At 44.6% G+C, this 16415-nt stretch overlaps 1 protein-coding gene across 1 annotated transcript in view; it reads right to left on the bottom strand.

Annotated features, from left to right (window-relative positions):
- Positions 1–16415, bottom strand: part of LOC147880245 (uncharacterized) — a 39780-nt gene that overhangs the window by 10175 nt on the left and 13190 nt on the right. Inside the window, exon 2 of the mRNA XM_087370929.1 lies at positions 6162–6511. Coding sequence (XP_087227055.1) covers positions 6162–6511 — 350 coding nt within the window. The remainder of the gene's footprint in view (positions 1–6161; positions 6512–16415) is intronic.

Here is a 16415-nt window from a genome sequence, read left to right as displayed (position 1 = left end):
CAATTATCTTGGGGCCTACATTTAGGAGGACCAAGGGGACCTGTGTGCTGCAGACAAACCTTGGCAGGGGCTGCCCACCTAGGCTCATTCACAGGCAGTAAGGTGGAGAAGAACACACTGGACGGAAAGTCTACAGACGCTCGAGGTGGAGCACGCGGGCTCGAGTCTAGAGATAACTGGCTGATAGGAGAAGGACCTTGTGGTAAGATCAGAGGACCACACCATTGGTGGGACTCTGGATCTATATCTTTTGTATTGTGTCCATAGTTTTGGACAGAAATATATTATTTTGGTGTCTTCTATATCTGGCTGGTTCATTGTCTATTGATGAGTTTGCACATCTAATCTATGTGACGCACATTAAGTAAAGAAGTTTGTGATTCCACACCCCACACGCACACTGTGTGAGCTCCTGGGCATTACTATAAGTCTTCCGCTGCATGTGCCCTCTGTTGGGTAATTTTCTAACACTTATTTCATTAGAGGTCCCTTGACCGCTTGGATCTTGCTTCTATGATCACTTGTCATGATTAAATCATCTACATACATAACTATAATCATGGTTTTACCTCCTTTGCTGAAAAGATAGATGTTACGAGACAAACAATTCTCATGGACGTAGTCATCAATCCTCTGGTACCATGCCCTCGAGGCCTGTTTCTGCACGTACAAAGCTCTGTGAAGTCTGCACACTTTCTTACCATCTCTAGGATGTCGCAACCCTTCCGATTGCTCAACATATACATCTTCTTGAAGTTCTCCATTTAAAAAGGTTGATTTCACGTCGAAATATGGGTCACTCATGGTGGGCTGCCAAAGCTATCACTGTGCGAATAGTAACCCATCCTGGCTGTAGGAGCAAATGTCTCTCCATAGTCCACTAAGCACTCCTTATGCATGTGTGTAGCCTTTGCCCACTTATCTTTCCTAGTATGTGTCCATAGTGCCATCGGACTTGTACTTGGCATGGTACACCTACTTAGTTCCTATGATTTTCCTGTTCAAAGATCTCTCAACCAGGTCCAAAGTGTGATTCTTCAAAATGGCGTCCATCTCTGCTTTCATGGCAGCCTGGTGCTCCCTTTGCTTCTTCAAAGGCTTTCGGCTCCAACCTTTTGTATCTAAGCCATCAATGCGTAGTTCACAGTAGTAGCTTTTCTTTGGTAAATCTGTCACTCCTGAATCTTCTAGTGTCTTGAATACCACTCCGTAACTTTCTTTCTCTCACCGGTGTACTTTTTGTTGGCGAAGCTGCCTCAATCTCTAACTCTGACTCAGAGCCTTGGTCTCTTCTTCTTGCGTGATTTGCAAGCCTTAAGTCTTTGGGAAACCACTGGAGCTTCTAGTGCTACTGCTTGTGGCCGGGACTCTATCTCTTGGAACACCATGTCCCTGCTCACCATAGCTTCTTCTGTGGGTCGTAAGTCAAAATGACCTTAGTCAAAGTGAGGACAACAATTCCAGCAGCAGTAGGCACATCAGCTCCTTCCGTATAGGCCATCACAGGCGATGGACCACTAGCTGCACAATCCTTCAGCAGCAGACCCCATAGCTTCACCAGGAAACCCATAGCTTCTCCAGGAACCCTCCTGTCATGGGGGAGTTCTCCCCTAGCCTCTAAAGCATAGCCTCCATCATAGGTATGGACAGTTTCATTGCTTCAGCATAGGATGATAGCCCTTTAGTGGAGACTTAGGTGCATTCCCTTTTTAATGAGGGGACCAATGGAGACGTGGTGTAACTAAAGACAAAACAGCCACGGAAACCAGGACTCCCCCTGGATCAAAAGGGACCACAGCAAACACCGTGTGTATCAAACCCACCTAGAAAGCAACCGACACAAGCTCAAATGGAAAGGCAGCTATGTAGAATTGAACAACCAGCTAACAGAATCTCTAACAGAGGCAACCCACATATGTTTTATAAAAGGCAAAAGGAGCAAAGGAATGCCCTGTAACAGCTGGTGTGATATGGAATGTAGAGATGCTAGATGCATGGAACTTAGCAATAACAAGAGAAAAGCCGCAATAATAGGGAATACAAAATAGTAAATAGGACAAAAAAGAGGAGATTCTTGCAAAGCATACAACAGTAGAGGTACGAACAGCTCAAGAGGGACCCAAAACAATTCTTCAAATAACTCTTTGCAAAAAAATCAGGTGATTGGATGAGGGCTCAGAGTGGAGCAAGGTCCCGAATTGCAGGCTACATACTCCAATTGCTATATGTAGATGACGTGGTCCTATTTGGAAGGGATGGATACACATGGATGCTTTTCCAGCATGCAAGTAAACATCGTAAGGACCAAGGTTATGGTCATTGGGAAAAGACACATCCAACCCACGTTCACATTTGAGAGACAGGACTTAGGTGGTACACTCCTCCAAGTATCTGGGCCTAGAATTCACAGACTACTGCAAGTACAACATCTGTGGAGAGAAGGATCCTTGGGGAATGAAGGCACTTTCCAGCCTACAAAGAAAATGCAAAAAGTCCGCATCTGGAATTGGGGAATGCAAAAATTTCTATGCAAACTGTCATTCTTTATGGATGCCAGGCCTTGGCTCCAAGGCTTGCCAGAGGCTCATGGAAGAGTGTGGAGAGAGCTTTCTAATATCCCTAGCTGAAACGGGCATGCTACCACTAGAAGGGGAAGCCCTATGGCAACACAACAAATATCTCAATACAGTTGCAAAAATGGTCAAGGACAAGCTCCCTTACAAAGCAAAGGAAGCAACCAAACACAAAGGCTGAAACAAATCAGGAATAGAGTGGCTGGGATATTGGGCGATAGACACATCAAAACTTCCAGACACCGACATTGACATCAAAGAGCTGGTAACATAAAAAATTTTAATGGAAAAATGTGCTGTGAGAGGATCGAGTTTGCAGCGTATGCCCATCACAAACATGGAGGACAAATGCTACACACTCCTCACCAAGTATTCAGACTCACCCCCCTACATTCATACCACGGCCCTTTCAGTTTCAAATTCCTCGAGGACCCGAGTTTCCACTAGTTGACCCACTAGATGTTTGGGAGTCTCTCCTCATGGAGGTACACAGTATACGAGCCTGTGAGGTGGAGCTGACCCACTTTGCACGAGAGAAGGATCGCTTCACACAAGATCAGGCCCGTGTTCTACAGGGGCAGGACCGGGTTATACGGGAGTAGGTTGGGCTCATCCAAGGACTCAGACATGAGGTTTCATAGCTCCAAAAGGAGGTTACCGCCTTACGTACAACCCCTGGGAGCACACAAGTGATGGAGGCACAAATTACTAGTATGCAATATGTCATTGAGGAGACATCCAAATGGGTGGATGTAGCCAAACAGGAGCTTGAGAAGGCAACCGTTTCGGCTACTCTGATGGAGCAGCAACAGAGGGCTAGCAAGGCCCTCACCATCAAGGTTCGTGGAATCCCCGTACCAAAGTTACACCAATGGATGATGCGATCAGTTTTGTGGCTACCGCCTTAGGGGTCGCAGAGCACGCGGGGGCCTGGTGTGTGGGGAGAGACCCCAATCGAGAGCAGCCCCTCATCATACGATTCCATGATGCTCAAGCTCAGTTAGCAGCCTTACGCCGTAGATCGGTCCTATGGGACCACCTATTGATCTCCATGGATGAGGATTTGACACCCCTACAGGTTGAGGAGAGGCGCACCCTGATGCAGTAGCGTGATTTGGCCCGCAAAGACGAGAAGTGGGTGGTTGTTCGAGATGGGTGATTCCTTGTTGGCCCCCGTCGAGTACCCAACCCCCCTCCACCTAGGGGGATGCGGTCTATGAGACTCGGGATACGAAGACCATGTCCTGTACCATTGGAACTACAATGGTACCTTACCGTCACAACCAAGGAATTTCTCGGAGTCCTATACATGCTGCGACATCGCCGCAACATAGTCTTCTACACAGAGACTTGAAAATGACGTAGACCCAAAGGCTTTGAAATTTCATAAATTTGCATTCCATTCCATAAAATTCGCATTCCATTCTATAAAATTTGCATGCCACACTGAGTGCCAACATCAAATGTCCCTTTTTTATGGTCAATATCAAAGACGGGAAGTGGGTGGTTGTTCGAGATGGGTGACTCCTTGTTGGCCCCCGTCAAGTACCCACCCCCCCCTCCACCTAGGGGGACGCGGTCTATGAGACTCGGGATACGGAGACCATGTCTTGTACCATTGGAACTACAATGGTACCTTATGGTCACAACCAGGGAATTTCTCGAAGTCCTATACATGCTACGACATCGCCGCAACGTAGTCTTCTACACAGAGACTTGAAAATGACGTAGACCCAAAGGCTTTGAAATTTCATAAATTTGCATTCCATTCCATAAAATTTGCATTCCATTCTATAAAATTTGCATGCCACACAGAGTGCCGACATCAAATGTCCCTTTTTTATGGTCAGCCATGGAGGGATAATGTAGGTTGTGACTACTACTGGCCACGTGGACAGATGTCCACATGGATTAAGACCATCCATAGCCAATCTAAGATGCAAATGCTTAGTCTCAAGCCCAAACTCTGCCACTTATTCTCAATGGTGCGGAATGTGTAGGAGGTCCTCGAGTATGACCTGGTTCACCTCGTGATACCCAAGTGGGAGGAATCAATGTTGTACCTAGAAGAGGGGAAGTCTATCCATGTGGAGCATCAATCTCTCAAACCACCTGCCTGTGTGTGCATACCAACATCTCTCATCACCCTCAACTGCTAGGGCCATAGAGGAGGATAATGCCAGCCATGGTAGTCTACAACGCCCTGAAGTGCAGTCTCTATACCCTCTGACACAATATAGATATGTGTAGGCTAGGACAAGCAACGGAAGCTCAAAATGAAGGAGAGAAGACAAAAACGAGATGCTGTAATGAATTGCTGCAAAATTGAGTGGAGGCTCAAGAGAGAGCCAATATAACAAAACCCTTCAGAGTGCCCTGAGTGTCCTAAGTGGCACATGTACTAATTGTACCAACTGACCTAACTGACTATAACTAGGCCTACAAGGCACAACCAAGGAACGAGTGGCATCTAGGGATAGCCCATAGAATGGCCTACAAACACCCCCTCGATGGTATGGGCTAAAGTATCTTGGGCACATCTCAAAATACCTGAATATCTAGTATCATAGTTGCACATGTTCATCTTGTAAGGATATAGCAACCTATGACTGTACAGAGTACAACAAATCAAGTCACAAAAGATACTAAGTTTAAAGCTTGCAGAAAAGCTTCAAACTTAGGTCGAGGAAGAGCCTTCATAAAAATATCTACCAAGTTGTCTTCACTGGGAACATAAGACAACTAAATATCACATGTTGATAATCTCTCTCTGACATAGTGATAGTTCACCTTAATATGCTTTGTGCGAGCACGGAAAAATGGATTCCGTGCAACAGCCAAAGCACTCTGACTATCAGTGAAGATGACGGTGGGAGTAGTCTGGCATGCATGAAGATCTAGAAGTAACTTCCGGAGCTAAACACACTCCACTGTAGCTATAAAAGCTGCTCTGTACTCAGCCTCACATCTAGAAGTAGCAACTGTAGTCTACTTCTAGCTGAACCAAGAGATGCATGAAGTACCAAGCATGAAACAATTGCCAATATGTGACAGACGGGTGTCCGAACAGCCAGCCCAATCTCTATCAATGAATCCATGCATAACAAGTGAAGAATCGGCCTCATAAAGGAGACCCAAATGCTGAGTGCCTTTGAGATACCTTAAGACACGCTTCACGGCCTACCAATGTTTCGTAGAGGGGCTGTGCATATATCTGTTCACTCTCTGTCCCTATCCAATTTTTAAAATAACTTCAAAAAATATTATGAAATTTATAAAAGAAATCCTTTTTTAAAAAATTTAAAAAGCATCATAAATTAATACCCCTCCCCTCCCTGCCAAAGCTCTCCCCCATCACCATCTGTAATCTTCAGATCCTTATTTTTTATCCTATCAACATTTGGAACAGCTATTCTTTCAAAATATTTTCTATATCTTCTCCTTTCAACATGCCAAGACACCATCAGACAAGTGCATCACTTTCATCACCTGCAAGAATATGTTCACTTTAGCACATTTGTATACCTGCTAGCTACAAATTTTCATATGTTGCAAACACGAAAATTCTCCCCTATCAAAGGTCCTCACCTCTCCTTTCTTGTTTGCATTGGTGACACCTTTAACATGCTCATCACAAAAGCATATCTTACAGCGAAGACAGGTGTATAATCCCATCCGGTTACAAGATAAACAATGAAAAGTTTCACTGTCAAGCTGTTGGCATGATGCTTGATGCTCAAATTGGTCATCTTCACATAACCATTGGTCACATGAGAAGCATCGAAAGATTCGACCTCCATGCTCCCAAACAGCCCGTTCGCATTCCACACACACAGCATCTATGAGTGGGCACGTACAACAGTGCGATGTTAAACATCGTCTTGAATGACATAGGAATGCCTCGCAGAAGTCACAAATGCAACCAACCATTCCCATCCCTGCAGAAAAACAATCAAACCTTTTCTGTAAAATGTATACACAATATAAATACAAATTAAAAACAATCAAGCACAAATATAGACCTCCCAATACTGTCATAACCAGCAACCACATAGAGTGTATTGCTAAAGTTATAAACAACAAGAAATTCTGAAACGAGAATGATAGATGTGCCTAGCTTCTTCTTGTAGCATACCTACACTAATTGCTATTAAAGAAACTACACGACTCATTGAAAGAATAATATAATATCAATAGTCACTCTTAACACAAATACATCACAAATATGGATTTTACAAGGGGAGCTAGGTACAGCCAAGAACTACATTTCCAGACTTCAAGCAAGAGGCTGTCGTTCAAGATCAACCTCAATGGTTGGTACAAAAAGGGGAGAAACAGAGTTGCTCTGGTCCATAAAAACACTATTTCAAGGGTGAGGCTTAACCACGAGCTCTAACAACTAAAAAATAATAGCAGCCAAAACGAAGTGTTAAAAATCAGCTACACCTTTCCTCAAACCTTAAGGAAAGCTTAGTTGCTTACAACAAATTAAAATTTTGATAAAGCAAGCATAACATAGGAAAGAAGGGAGTTTGTAAATGACTTCAGAAAAATTATGAGTAGATGAGAAAAGTAAAAAAGTAAAAATAACTTAATAAGCAAAGATACTCTATACTCTTATGTTCTCATCAGTACCCAAGCATAAGTTGCCATCTGGGTTTCGAAAGATTTCGGAATCTCTTTGGGTAAAGTCAATGCTTACTACGCCTTGAAATCCCAACCCAAACAGCAAAAGCTCAGATAGCAAAAAGGAATAAACAAAGCAGAAATAAGAGTATGATATTCAACACAGCATACTCAGGTCGTTGTCATTTATCAGAGTTATCAACCTCTAAACCTAAAGAAGATTAAGTAATGCTAAGATCCAAGAAACTTCTATAACTTCTACTGGCTGTACGATTGAGTTCACAAAATGCTCAAGGATAGATTCCTCCACTGAATCTTTGTATATAAAATCTGTAAAGTTTGGAACGTCTGCAACAAATAAGTTGTCTATGAAGCTCCTAGCCTGACTAAGTTTGTGAAGAACGATTGGACAAGTCTTACAAGAAACCAATCCTTGCATAAACTCAAATTCATAGGTAAAAAGATAGAGCCTCGCCTGTGACGTGCTTGATGCAAGAATGCACCTCTCGTTGTCGTTCGTAGGTACAACTGAAAAATAGCTTTCAAACTGATTTAGCCACGAAATCAGCACTAAAGGCTTGGTCTTACTGCCATACCGAATAAAATTGGCCTTCCCATGAAAAGAAGATTTGACAGGCTGCTGGACTATCTCCCTTCCTACATTTCCATGTGGTCAGAATAGAGAAATGAGAAGTTGCCGGTCTCGTTCTTCCTTCTCGTCCCGAGCGATGTGCTCTCTAAGCTCCCTAGCTTCTTGAGCCTCAAGCACTCTGGCAACCTTCTCCCGACCTCAACGTTCCCTAGCTTCGTGGGCCTCGAGCAGTCGGAACTCCTTGGCTTCCTGGCCTCACAGTCCCTGGCAGCCTACTCTCGATCTTGGAGTTCCTTTGCTTCCAGAGGCTCACGATCGTGCTCTTCGTTTGCCTTCCAAGCTGCTCTCTGGCGTCTTGCTTACAATTATCCCGCATCTCCTGGAGCTAAACCATGCGGTTTAAAGAGCCTCTCTCATCATAGTTTGCATCATGGCCATCATGGCAGAAACTGGCATTGGGGCCCCTGCAAGATTCTATGGTGGTGGGGCTTGGGAAGTGGATCCCTCATCCCAACCGGTGTTGGCCTTCTCGCTTGTACCCATGGTGTCCTTTCCGGATCTTGTTTGTACCATAAAACAATGGGGCTGTCCCTGAACTACACCTCCTTATGTCAGGAAAGAAAATCTGAAGCTCTGATACCAATGAAACAGGGAGAAATCCTAACTCATACTCTCTCCTGCCCACTACTACCTAAATTGATAGAATAATGCAAAACACAATTGGGACTGTGAAGTGAGTGTGAGAGTCAGAGAGGAATATAATGAGCATCTGAAGAGGAAAGAATAACTGAAATAATATATTTCCCAAAGGGCTGAATACAACTGTAAATAACTGAAAGGACTAAGTACTATATGGAGGTGTGAACCCTCACTACAAAAGAGGAATGGAAATACTGTATGGAGGGGCTAAACCCTCACTGCTAAACTGTATGCTGATGGAGATAAGGGACTGCTCTAATGCAGAACTCTAATTGCTGCTGTCTGGACTGAACCAGGCCTGTAGAGGAGCCTGCAGATGCGCAGAATCGGGGCATATCTGCTGTTGACTGTCCTGGGCCTGAACTGTTGCTAATCCCTTGCCGCTGGCTGAGGTTGTAAAGTCCCAAACTGCTCTAAAGATGGGATGAAGCATGAGGCCCATGGGGGCTCCCTTATATAGGCTTTTAGGGCAAATAGACCGACCCTAGTAGGCTGGTCAACGCCGTCTGTTGACCAGGGTGGTCAAAAGTCAATGCAATGACTTTTTATCAGAAAAGTCAACTCTGCGGTTTTTGACCTATGATGTTTTCTAAGGCTACTTGGTGGTATTTGATGGCACTGCAGCCTGTAGGCAGCATGCCACAGGCTATGGATGCCCGTGACACCCCATTGTGGTTGGCTTGCTTATGCAAGAGGACCTAGCCGACTAGCAGGTCAGCCTAACCCTTCCCACGTGGGTCGGCTCGAGTTTACCCGACAAGTCTAGTCCGTGTAACCCACCTAGATTGGGTAGCCAAATTGGCCCTCAAAACTACTCCCCAACCATGGCTGCTGGGGCGACCTGACACTGTACTACAGCTCCAAATCCAGCCCCTATCCCATCATGAAAACAAGCCCCTGACCTGCACGGTACCCTAGCAAGATGGCGATGACATGCCCCTACCCTAGCAGAAGTCCAGCACCCTACTAACCTAATGATCTACCTCACACAAGGTGGGAACACCCACAAAACAGCCCTCACTCTGTACTATACATACAACAGATGTCAAACTCTAGCACCCCCTCAACTCCTGGATATCAGATCAACCCGTTTGTTCTCCAGCAAAGCAGCTGCCCTCACTCCCTACTGTATATACAAGAGATGTCAAACTCTAACACCCCTTCTCAGCTCCTGGATGTCGGATCAACCCAAGGGAGTTAGCATGTTCTCCAAGCAGCTATTATGGAAGAGGCTTGGTAAACAGGTCCGCAGCCCACCACATGGTCCATTGGTGCTAAAAAAGACCACAGAATCAAATGGTCATGGATTCTGTCAAGCAAAACCCCATTCAGTCACGTAGCCACATCAGCCATACCACCTCAGATGCTCAGCCACAGGCTCCCAATCCTGATGTCAATCTTCCCGTGTCTAGCTCCTCCCTAGTCTGTGTCACTCCATCAGTGTAGATTGCCTCTTCCAAGATCCTTCATATGCTACTACTGTTGCAAACGCTACAATCCTATGTTCTAGGGCATCTGCACAAACGAGCTCAACACCCCCCAGTGGAAGCCTCAGGGCTAGTCTAGTATGCCACCGCTAAGTTGATGAACCTGCACGTACCTAGTACAACATGGAAGTAATCTACTTACAAGGACCATCCATGGTACAATTGGTGCTCACATCCCCTAGCAAGCAATGTACTAACCAAAAAATGTCGAGTGGCTCATGTACAAACCATTGCCGCGGAACAGGAAACTCCCTCTGGATCTACCAGATCTCTATTCCCGAGATGGTGGTCTGCATACGTCCACTCGAGTCAACGGGGACTAAATCCTACAGTTGCAAAGCCTGCGTGGAAGCCTGCCTTGAACTAAGCTGCATATGCCTCTGCCCACATGTGTAGGTACAACAGTGTCCCTATGTATTGCCACCAACTCGCAAGCCATACACCATCTGGTAGCGTATAGCTCGCAGTGGCGTATCTACAGCCAACTGCCACTCATCACCTCCCTGTCTCCTGGTAAGATGGAACAGAGAGTTTGTAAACACCATGATCCACTCTCTTGCCCCAAACCACCTATCCTGTGACAATGTCCCTATTGGCCACAGAATGCTTATCGAATTGCATCCATTTGCCAATCTTGCACATCTCGTGCACTAACAACAAAATGAAGCCCATTGATGGTACAAACAATACTTTGGAGGAATGCTTCCCCCCTCTGCCATCCGGAATGATCTCGAGCCTTCCCTTCTTGCTACGTCCTTGGTTCTGGGGGCAGCCAAATCCTCTGCATCTCCTCCTTGTGGAGAACTCTGAGACCGTTTCTCTTGATCAAGCACCATTGGCATGAGCACTTCCCAAGTGAGAATGTTCAACCTTCCCACTAGTGATAAAAGAAGAATAGAAAGCTGAGTACTGGAATAAAAGATGAGACATAGTGTGATGGGCATGTCCTCGAATGGGATCTTCTTTCCTACCTGGAGAGCCTTCTGCAGAAGTGCATGGAGCTTGTTGATATCCCTACATGGTGGCTGACTTGGCAGGATTCAATACTCTTATCTGCACTTCAAGGGAGACACTCTTCATCAGGGAGACTCGGTTGTAGAGTGATGCCAAGTGCTTCCATATACCCTTTGCCAGCGTCATATGCTTGACGTAATTGATAAGCTGAGGAGTACAATTCAAGAAAATAAAGGAATGGGCACGTGCATTTACCCAATCCTAGAGTTGGGCCAAGGTCTCGGCCTCCTTTTGCTCAAGGATCCCAAGGTGCTCTGCGAGCGGATCTGGCCTGTTGATGCACACAAGGATAAAGTCGGCCAAGTCATAGGACTGAAATACAGACTCAATCATCACTCTGCAAACTCTGTAGTTGTTGCTATCCAACTGACAGTCAATGGGAAAGGTGGGTAAAACGGGGATCTTGACTTGTTTCTCAGTCATCTCGAGTAAGCTTGCCATCTCAGAGGGGATGTAGCTCTTGTGAAAGGGAGGGTGGGTGGGAAAAGAAAAGGAGATAGAAGGCTGGGAAAGAAGAGAGAAGGAGGCTAGAAAGAAGAAGAGGCTGGAAAGGAGGAAGGGGATGCTCCGTTGCTTGTTGCCTTCAGCTCCTTCATACCAAGCTCTTGCTGTCCACGCCTTGCTACACCAAGATCGCCTTCAGCCCCAAGCACAACTTGCCTTTCTCCTGCACAACGGATCTGCCTACATCTCTCAACAGCACGCTTCAATGGTCCATTGTTGACCTCCAACAGCAGCAAAGAATCCGAACTATTGCTTGCTCCAAAAGCTCTCCAAGTTCCAGCATCTAGCTGACTTGTTGCTCCAATTCCATGTGAAATTGCAGCGACGGATTCAAATAGCAAACAGAGTAGCACACCAAGCAAACAACTCGCCCTTTTTTGTAAAGAAAGAAACACTTATTATACCCTTCACGGACACTTCGAGCTGTCACCAAATGTGGCTCAAAAGCCTCCTTTTTATAGGCTGGGGCAGTCCATCATGGTTGCCCACAGTCGATCAAGTAGGTTGGCTGTAATTTTGGTGTACGCTTGACTTGGGCAAGGCAGAGGTCCCATTGTTGGCCGATTTAGCCAACCAGCTCGTGCGCCGTGGCTTGCCTCACCCTGATTGCCAGGCATTGTCTACAAATGGCCTAGAACTTGAGACTTGTGTGGAGATTTTTATGACCACACCCTCAATTAGTGAGTCACCTGTATGCAAAAATTTCTTTAATCGAGAAACATGAAACACTGTGTGCACCTTACAACCCTGTGGTAATTCTAATTTATAGGCTACCTTGCCTATTCTTTTTAGAATTAACCACGGCCCACAATATCGGGGTTTCTGTAGTCAACGACTTAAGAGTGCGAAGGAACTCTGAGAAAAAATTTTTCTGCTTCCTTAAATTCTCTAACGGATCTGTTTTCATCCGCATACGCCTTAGCTCTATCCATAGCTTGGCGGATGTTAGCTCTCGCAAGTGCTAGCATCTCCCGCATCTGAACCACAAAGTTCGCGACACTAGTACTTTCTGAGGTACTCCAATTGTAGTTGGATTCGCTGGTCTATAACCATAGTTCAGCTCAAACGGACTAAATCTTGTAGAGGAATCTTTCTATCATTGTAGGCAAATTCCAACAGTGGCAACCACTTGTCCCATGTATGTTGCCTCAATGATACATATGCTCTAAGCATATCCTCTAAAATTTGGTTGATTCTTTCCGTCTGACCATCCGTTTCTCGATAATCCCCACTACTCATTCCCAACTCAATCCTTAGTGTCTCAAACACTGCAGTCCAAAAATGACTGGTAAATTTGACATCCCTGTCTGACACTATGGATTTGGGTAATCCATGCAAACGAAATATATGTTTAATAAACAAATCCACCACTTGCGGGGCACTAACAGACTCTCTAGTTGGAATGAAGTGAGCCATCTTAGTAAGACGATCAACTATCACAAGGATAGAATCATATCTACCTTGTGTCGTAGACAGACCTACAATAAAGTCCATGGAAATGCTCTCCAACCTACCTAGTGGTATTTCCAAAGGTTGTAAAAGTCCGACTGGCTTCACCCACTCTGCCTTACTTACCTGACACGAAAAACAACGTGTCACATATTCATGAATATGTTTTTTCATTTTCGGCCAAAAGAAATCTCGCTTCACGAGATCATATGTTTTCTCGACTCCTAGATGTCCCGCACATGGGCTATCATGGCATTGGTGAATGACTCTCTGCCTGAGAGCATTCTGATTAGGTACTACTACCTTGCCATTTCTTTTCAGCATACCATCTCCTATGGTATATCTTGCATAAGTTTGGCTGGATGCCAGGTCATCCTTTTTCCCAAGTTTGAATACATGAGCCTTAGGCCAAAGGCTCTCGACGAGCTCGTCCACCTTTTGAGTTTCTCTAATCTTGGTCATTAGAGTACTCTCTAATACCGTGAAACTCATATGATGCATAATGCGTGACAATGCATCAGCAACTTTATTATCCTTCCCTCTTCGGTACCGAATCGTCAAGTTAAACTCTTGCATGAGCTCTGCCCACCTAGCTTGGCGGCCTCTCAAGTCAGGTTGTTTACAAAAATGTTTCAGAGTATCATGATCAACATCAACATAAAACTCTGACCCATACAAATAATGTCTCCATGTTTTCAAAGCATGGACAACAGCATACAAGTCTAATTCATGAGTTGGTCAATTTTATTGAGAGGGAGAAAGCTTCTTGCTTTCAAAGGCTACTGGCCCTCCCTCTTGGAGGAGAGCTGCTCCTACCGCAATGCCACTTGCATTGGTTTCAAAGAAAAACGGTTTCTGGGGATCAACTATTTTTAACACCGGTCTTGAGACCACAGCTTGTTTTATGGTGTTAAAACTTTTCTGTTGATTCTGTCCCCATATAAAAGGTACTTTATTTAAGGTTAGATCAGTCAATGGCGATACTATTTCGGAATTTCCTTTGATATGCCTTCGATAAAATTGGACAAATCCCAAGAATGATCGCAAAGCGGTCAAACCCTGAGGGATAGGCCAAGTTAGTATCGCAGCCACTTTCTTTGGATCCATTTCTATCCCCTCAGGAGTAATAATAAATCCTAAATATTCAAGTCTTACCATACACAGCATAGTTTTCTTTTTATTTACATAAAGACTGGCTTTCCTCAAAGTATTGAACACTATTCTTAAGTGTTCGTGATGCTCAGCAATACTTTTGTTGAATACAAGAATATCGTCAATAAAATAAACTACAAACTTCCCAATATATGGACATAGTAAATCGTTCATACGCATGACGAATGTAGCTGGAGCATTGATAAGTCCAAACAGCATTACCAAAAACTCATAATGTCCAAACCTGCTTCTAAAAGCAGCTTTATGCACATCCTCAGCTCTAATACGAATCTGATGGTAGCCACATTTAAGATCTATCTTACTGAAAATTACAGCCCCATGTAATGCATCTAGCAAATCTTCGATCGGAGCCATCGGATACATGTGCTTAATAGTGATATTATTCAATGCTCTGTAATCTATACAGAGGCGAAAAGTATCATCTTTCTTTTTTTTTAATATCACTGGCGAAGCAAAAGGTGAGAAACTGGGTTGAATCTGTCTCAGCTTGAGGTATTCTTCCAGTTGTCTTCGTACCTCCGCTTCTTCGCTAAAACTTAACCTATAGGGAGGTCTATTTACAGGTTCTGCCCCCGGGATTAGTTCAATCAATATTCCGCTCTGGAGGTAACCCATAAGGTAACTCATCCCTAAAACAATCAGAGAACTCCTCTGCTATTTGATCAGCCAGCTTGGCCATGTCTCCATTTTGGGTAACATCAGTGCTAGCCGAAGGATCATCAATCAGCTCTACCGACACTGTACAAAGAAACAAAAACTCTTCTTGAGCTTTTCGAACTTCCATTACGGAAACCAACGGTCCTTGAGGTATATCTTTTTCACCTTGTAAGACATACAGTACATCATTCATCTTGAATTGATAAATGTGCTTTTTCCAATCTATGGCTGGATTCTTCCTAGTATGCCAAGCCTTACCCAGGGCTATGTCTGCGTGAGCAAGCTTTATCATTTCAAAATCAAGCTTCTCAACGTAGTCCTGAATTCGAAGTTCCAACTAGGTAACCCTTTGGTCCCATACTTCAATTGAACTTCCGTCTGCCATTCTGACTGTATATGCATAGTCAGATGGGCTAGTCTTTAATTTCAGGCTCTTTGCAAGCTTGGAGTTAATTACATTGTGCGTTGACGCTGAGTCAAACAATACAATGACATTATGATTGGCTACTTACCCTTTCATCTTAATTAACTCTGTATCATTAAAGGCTGTATACCCCGTTGCTGCGGGCTTTGATAGGACATTATCAAGTGCACTAGTTACTAACTTAGCAACAAACACACATAACAAAACAAGTACTGACCTTTGAGAAGATCCCGCTAGCTGAATCTGCATCTATTCTGCTCTGGGACTTCCCTCCATTTCCACGTCGCATTCTAAGATCAACATCTCAGCCATCCGATGATTCTTGTTTCGTGGACAATCTTTCCACTGATGAGGCTGAAGGCATCCAAAACACAAGCCTTCTCTCCTCGCTTTTTCTCTTTGCTCTGGGTTCAAAGAAGACTTCGACCAAGCCCGGGCTGCCATTAGTGTTACTTTTCTTTTCATTCCAATGATGGTACTTGGTTTAGGAGTCTCAACTGGCTTCACTTGCTTGGCTTGACCACTAGGCTGTGAGGCACTTGTTGAGATATCAAGCTCTATCCCCGACATATCTCCTGGATGACTATCATTTATGTCACCGTCTATGTTAGTTGTACTCGTGGTGTAGTTAGACTACCACGTATGTTTTGGTTTGGGTTCACATATGAACCACGTATTCTAGGTTTTGACATATAGGGTATTTCCCTCTTCTATTGTATTGTTGTTGTGTGCAAAAGTGAAGAAAGGCTTCACCCTCCAACCTTGTGTCCTCTCTCTTTTGTGTGTTGTGAAGAAAGCTGAACTTGAGTCTCCTATCTCTCTCCCTCTTTCTTTACATGGTATCAGAGCCTTGTTCGTGGTAAGGAGCTCAAGAAAGAAAGCCAAGTTTGTGGTGTCCTGGTAAGAGGACCAGTGTTGCTTTCCTACTTCGAGTTTGGGAGCAAATCTTTGCAGGTAGCACAGCCAGAAGTGCAGGAGTGCACTGCTTCAGATTGAGAGGCCCTTCGCGGTGCGGCGAGAGCGCAGTATATGCTGCGGGAGAAGGCGAAGCACTCGGTGACTTTATTTTTTTGATTTGAGGCCGTTTCGGGGCCCGTTTTGAGAGCGGAAGTTCTTCGCAGGCACTCAGAAAAAGGCCCTGTTTTTGCTGTGCGACCACTGCGCGCGGCCAGTCGGTGGAAAGGTGCCACAGAAACTGCGTCATATGCCTGTGTGCA

This window comes from Dipteris shenzhenensis, chromosome 32 (genome assembly GCF_047967505.1).
Source record: "Dipteris shenzhenensis isolate YYH24624 ecotype China chromosome 32, Dip_SZ_1.0, whole genome shotgun sequence".
In the NCBI taxonomy this organism is placed as follows: domain Eukaryota; kingdom Viridiplantae; phylum Streptophyta; class Polypodiopsida; order Gleicheniales; family Dipteridaceae; genus Dipteris; species Dipteris shenzhenensis.
Note: the sequence above shows the minus strand (reverse complement) of the source record. Positions and strands in the feature narration are given on the sequence as shown.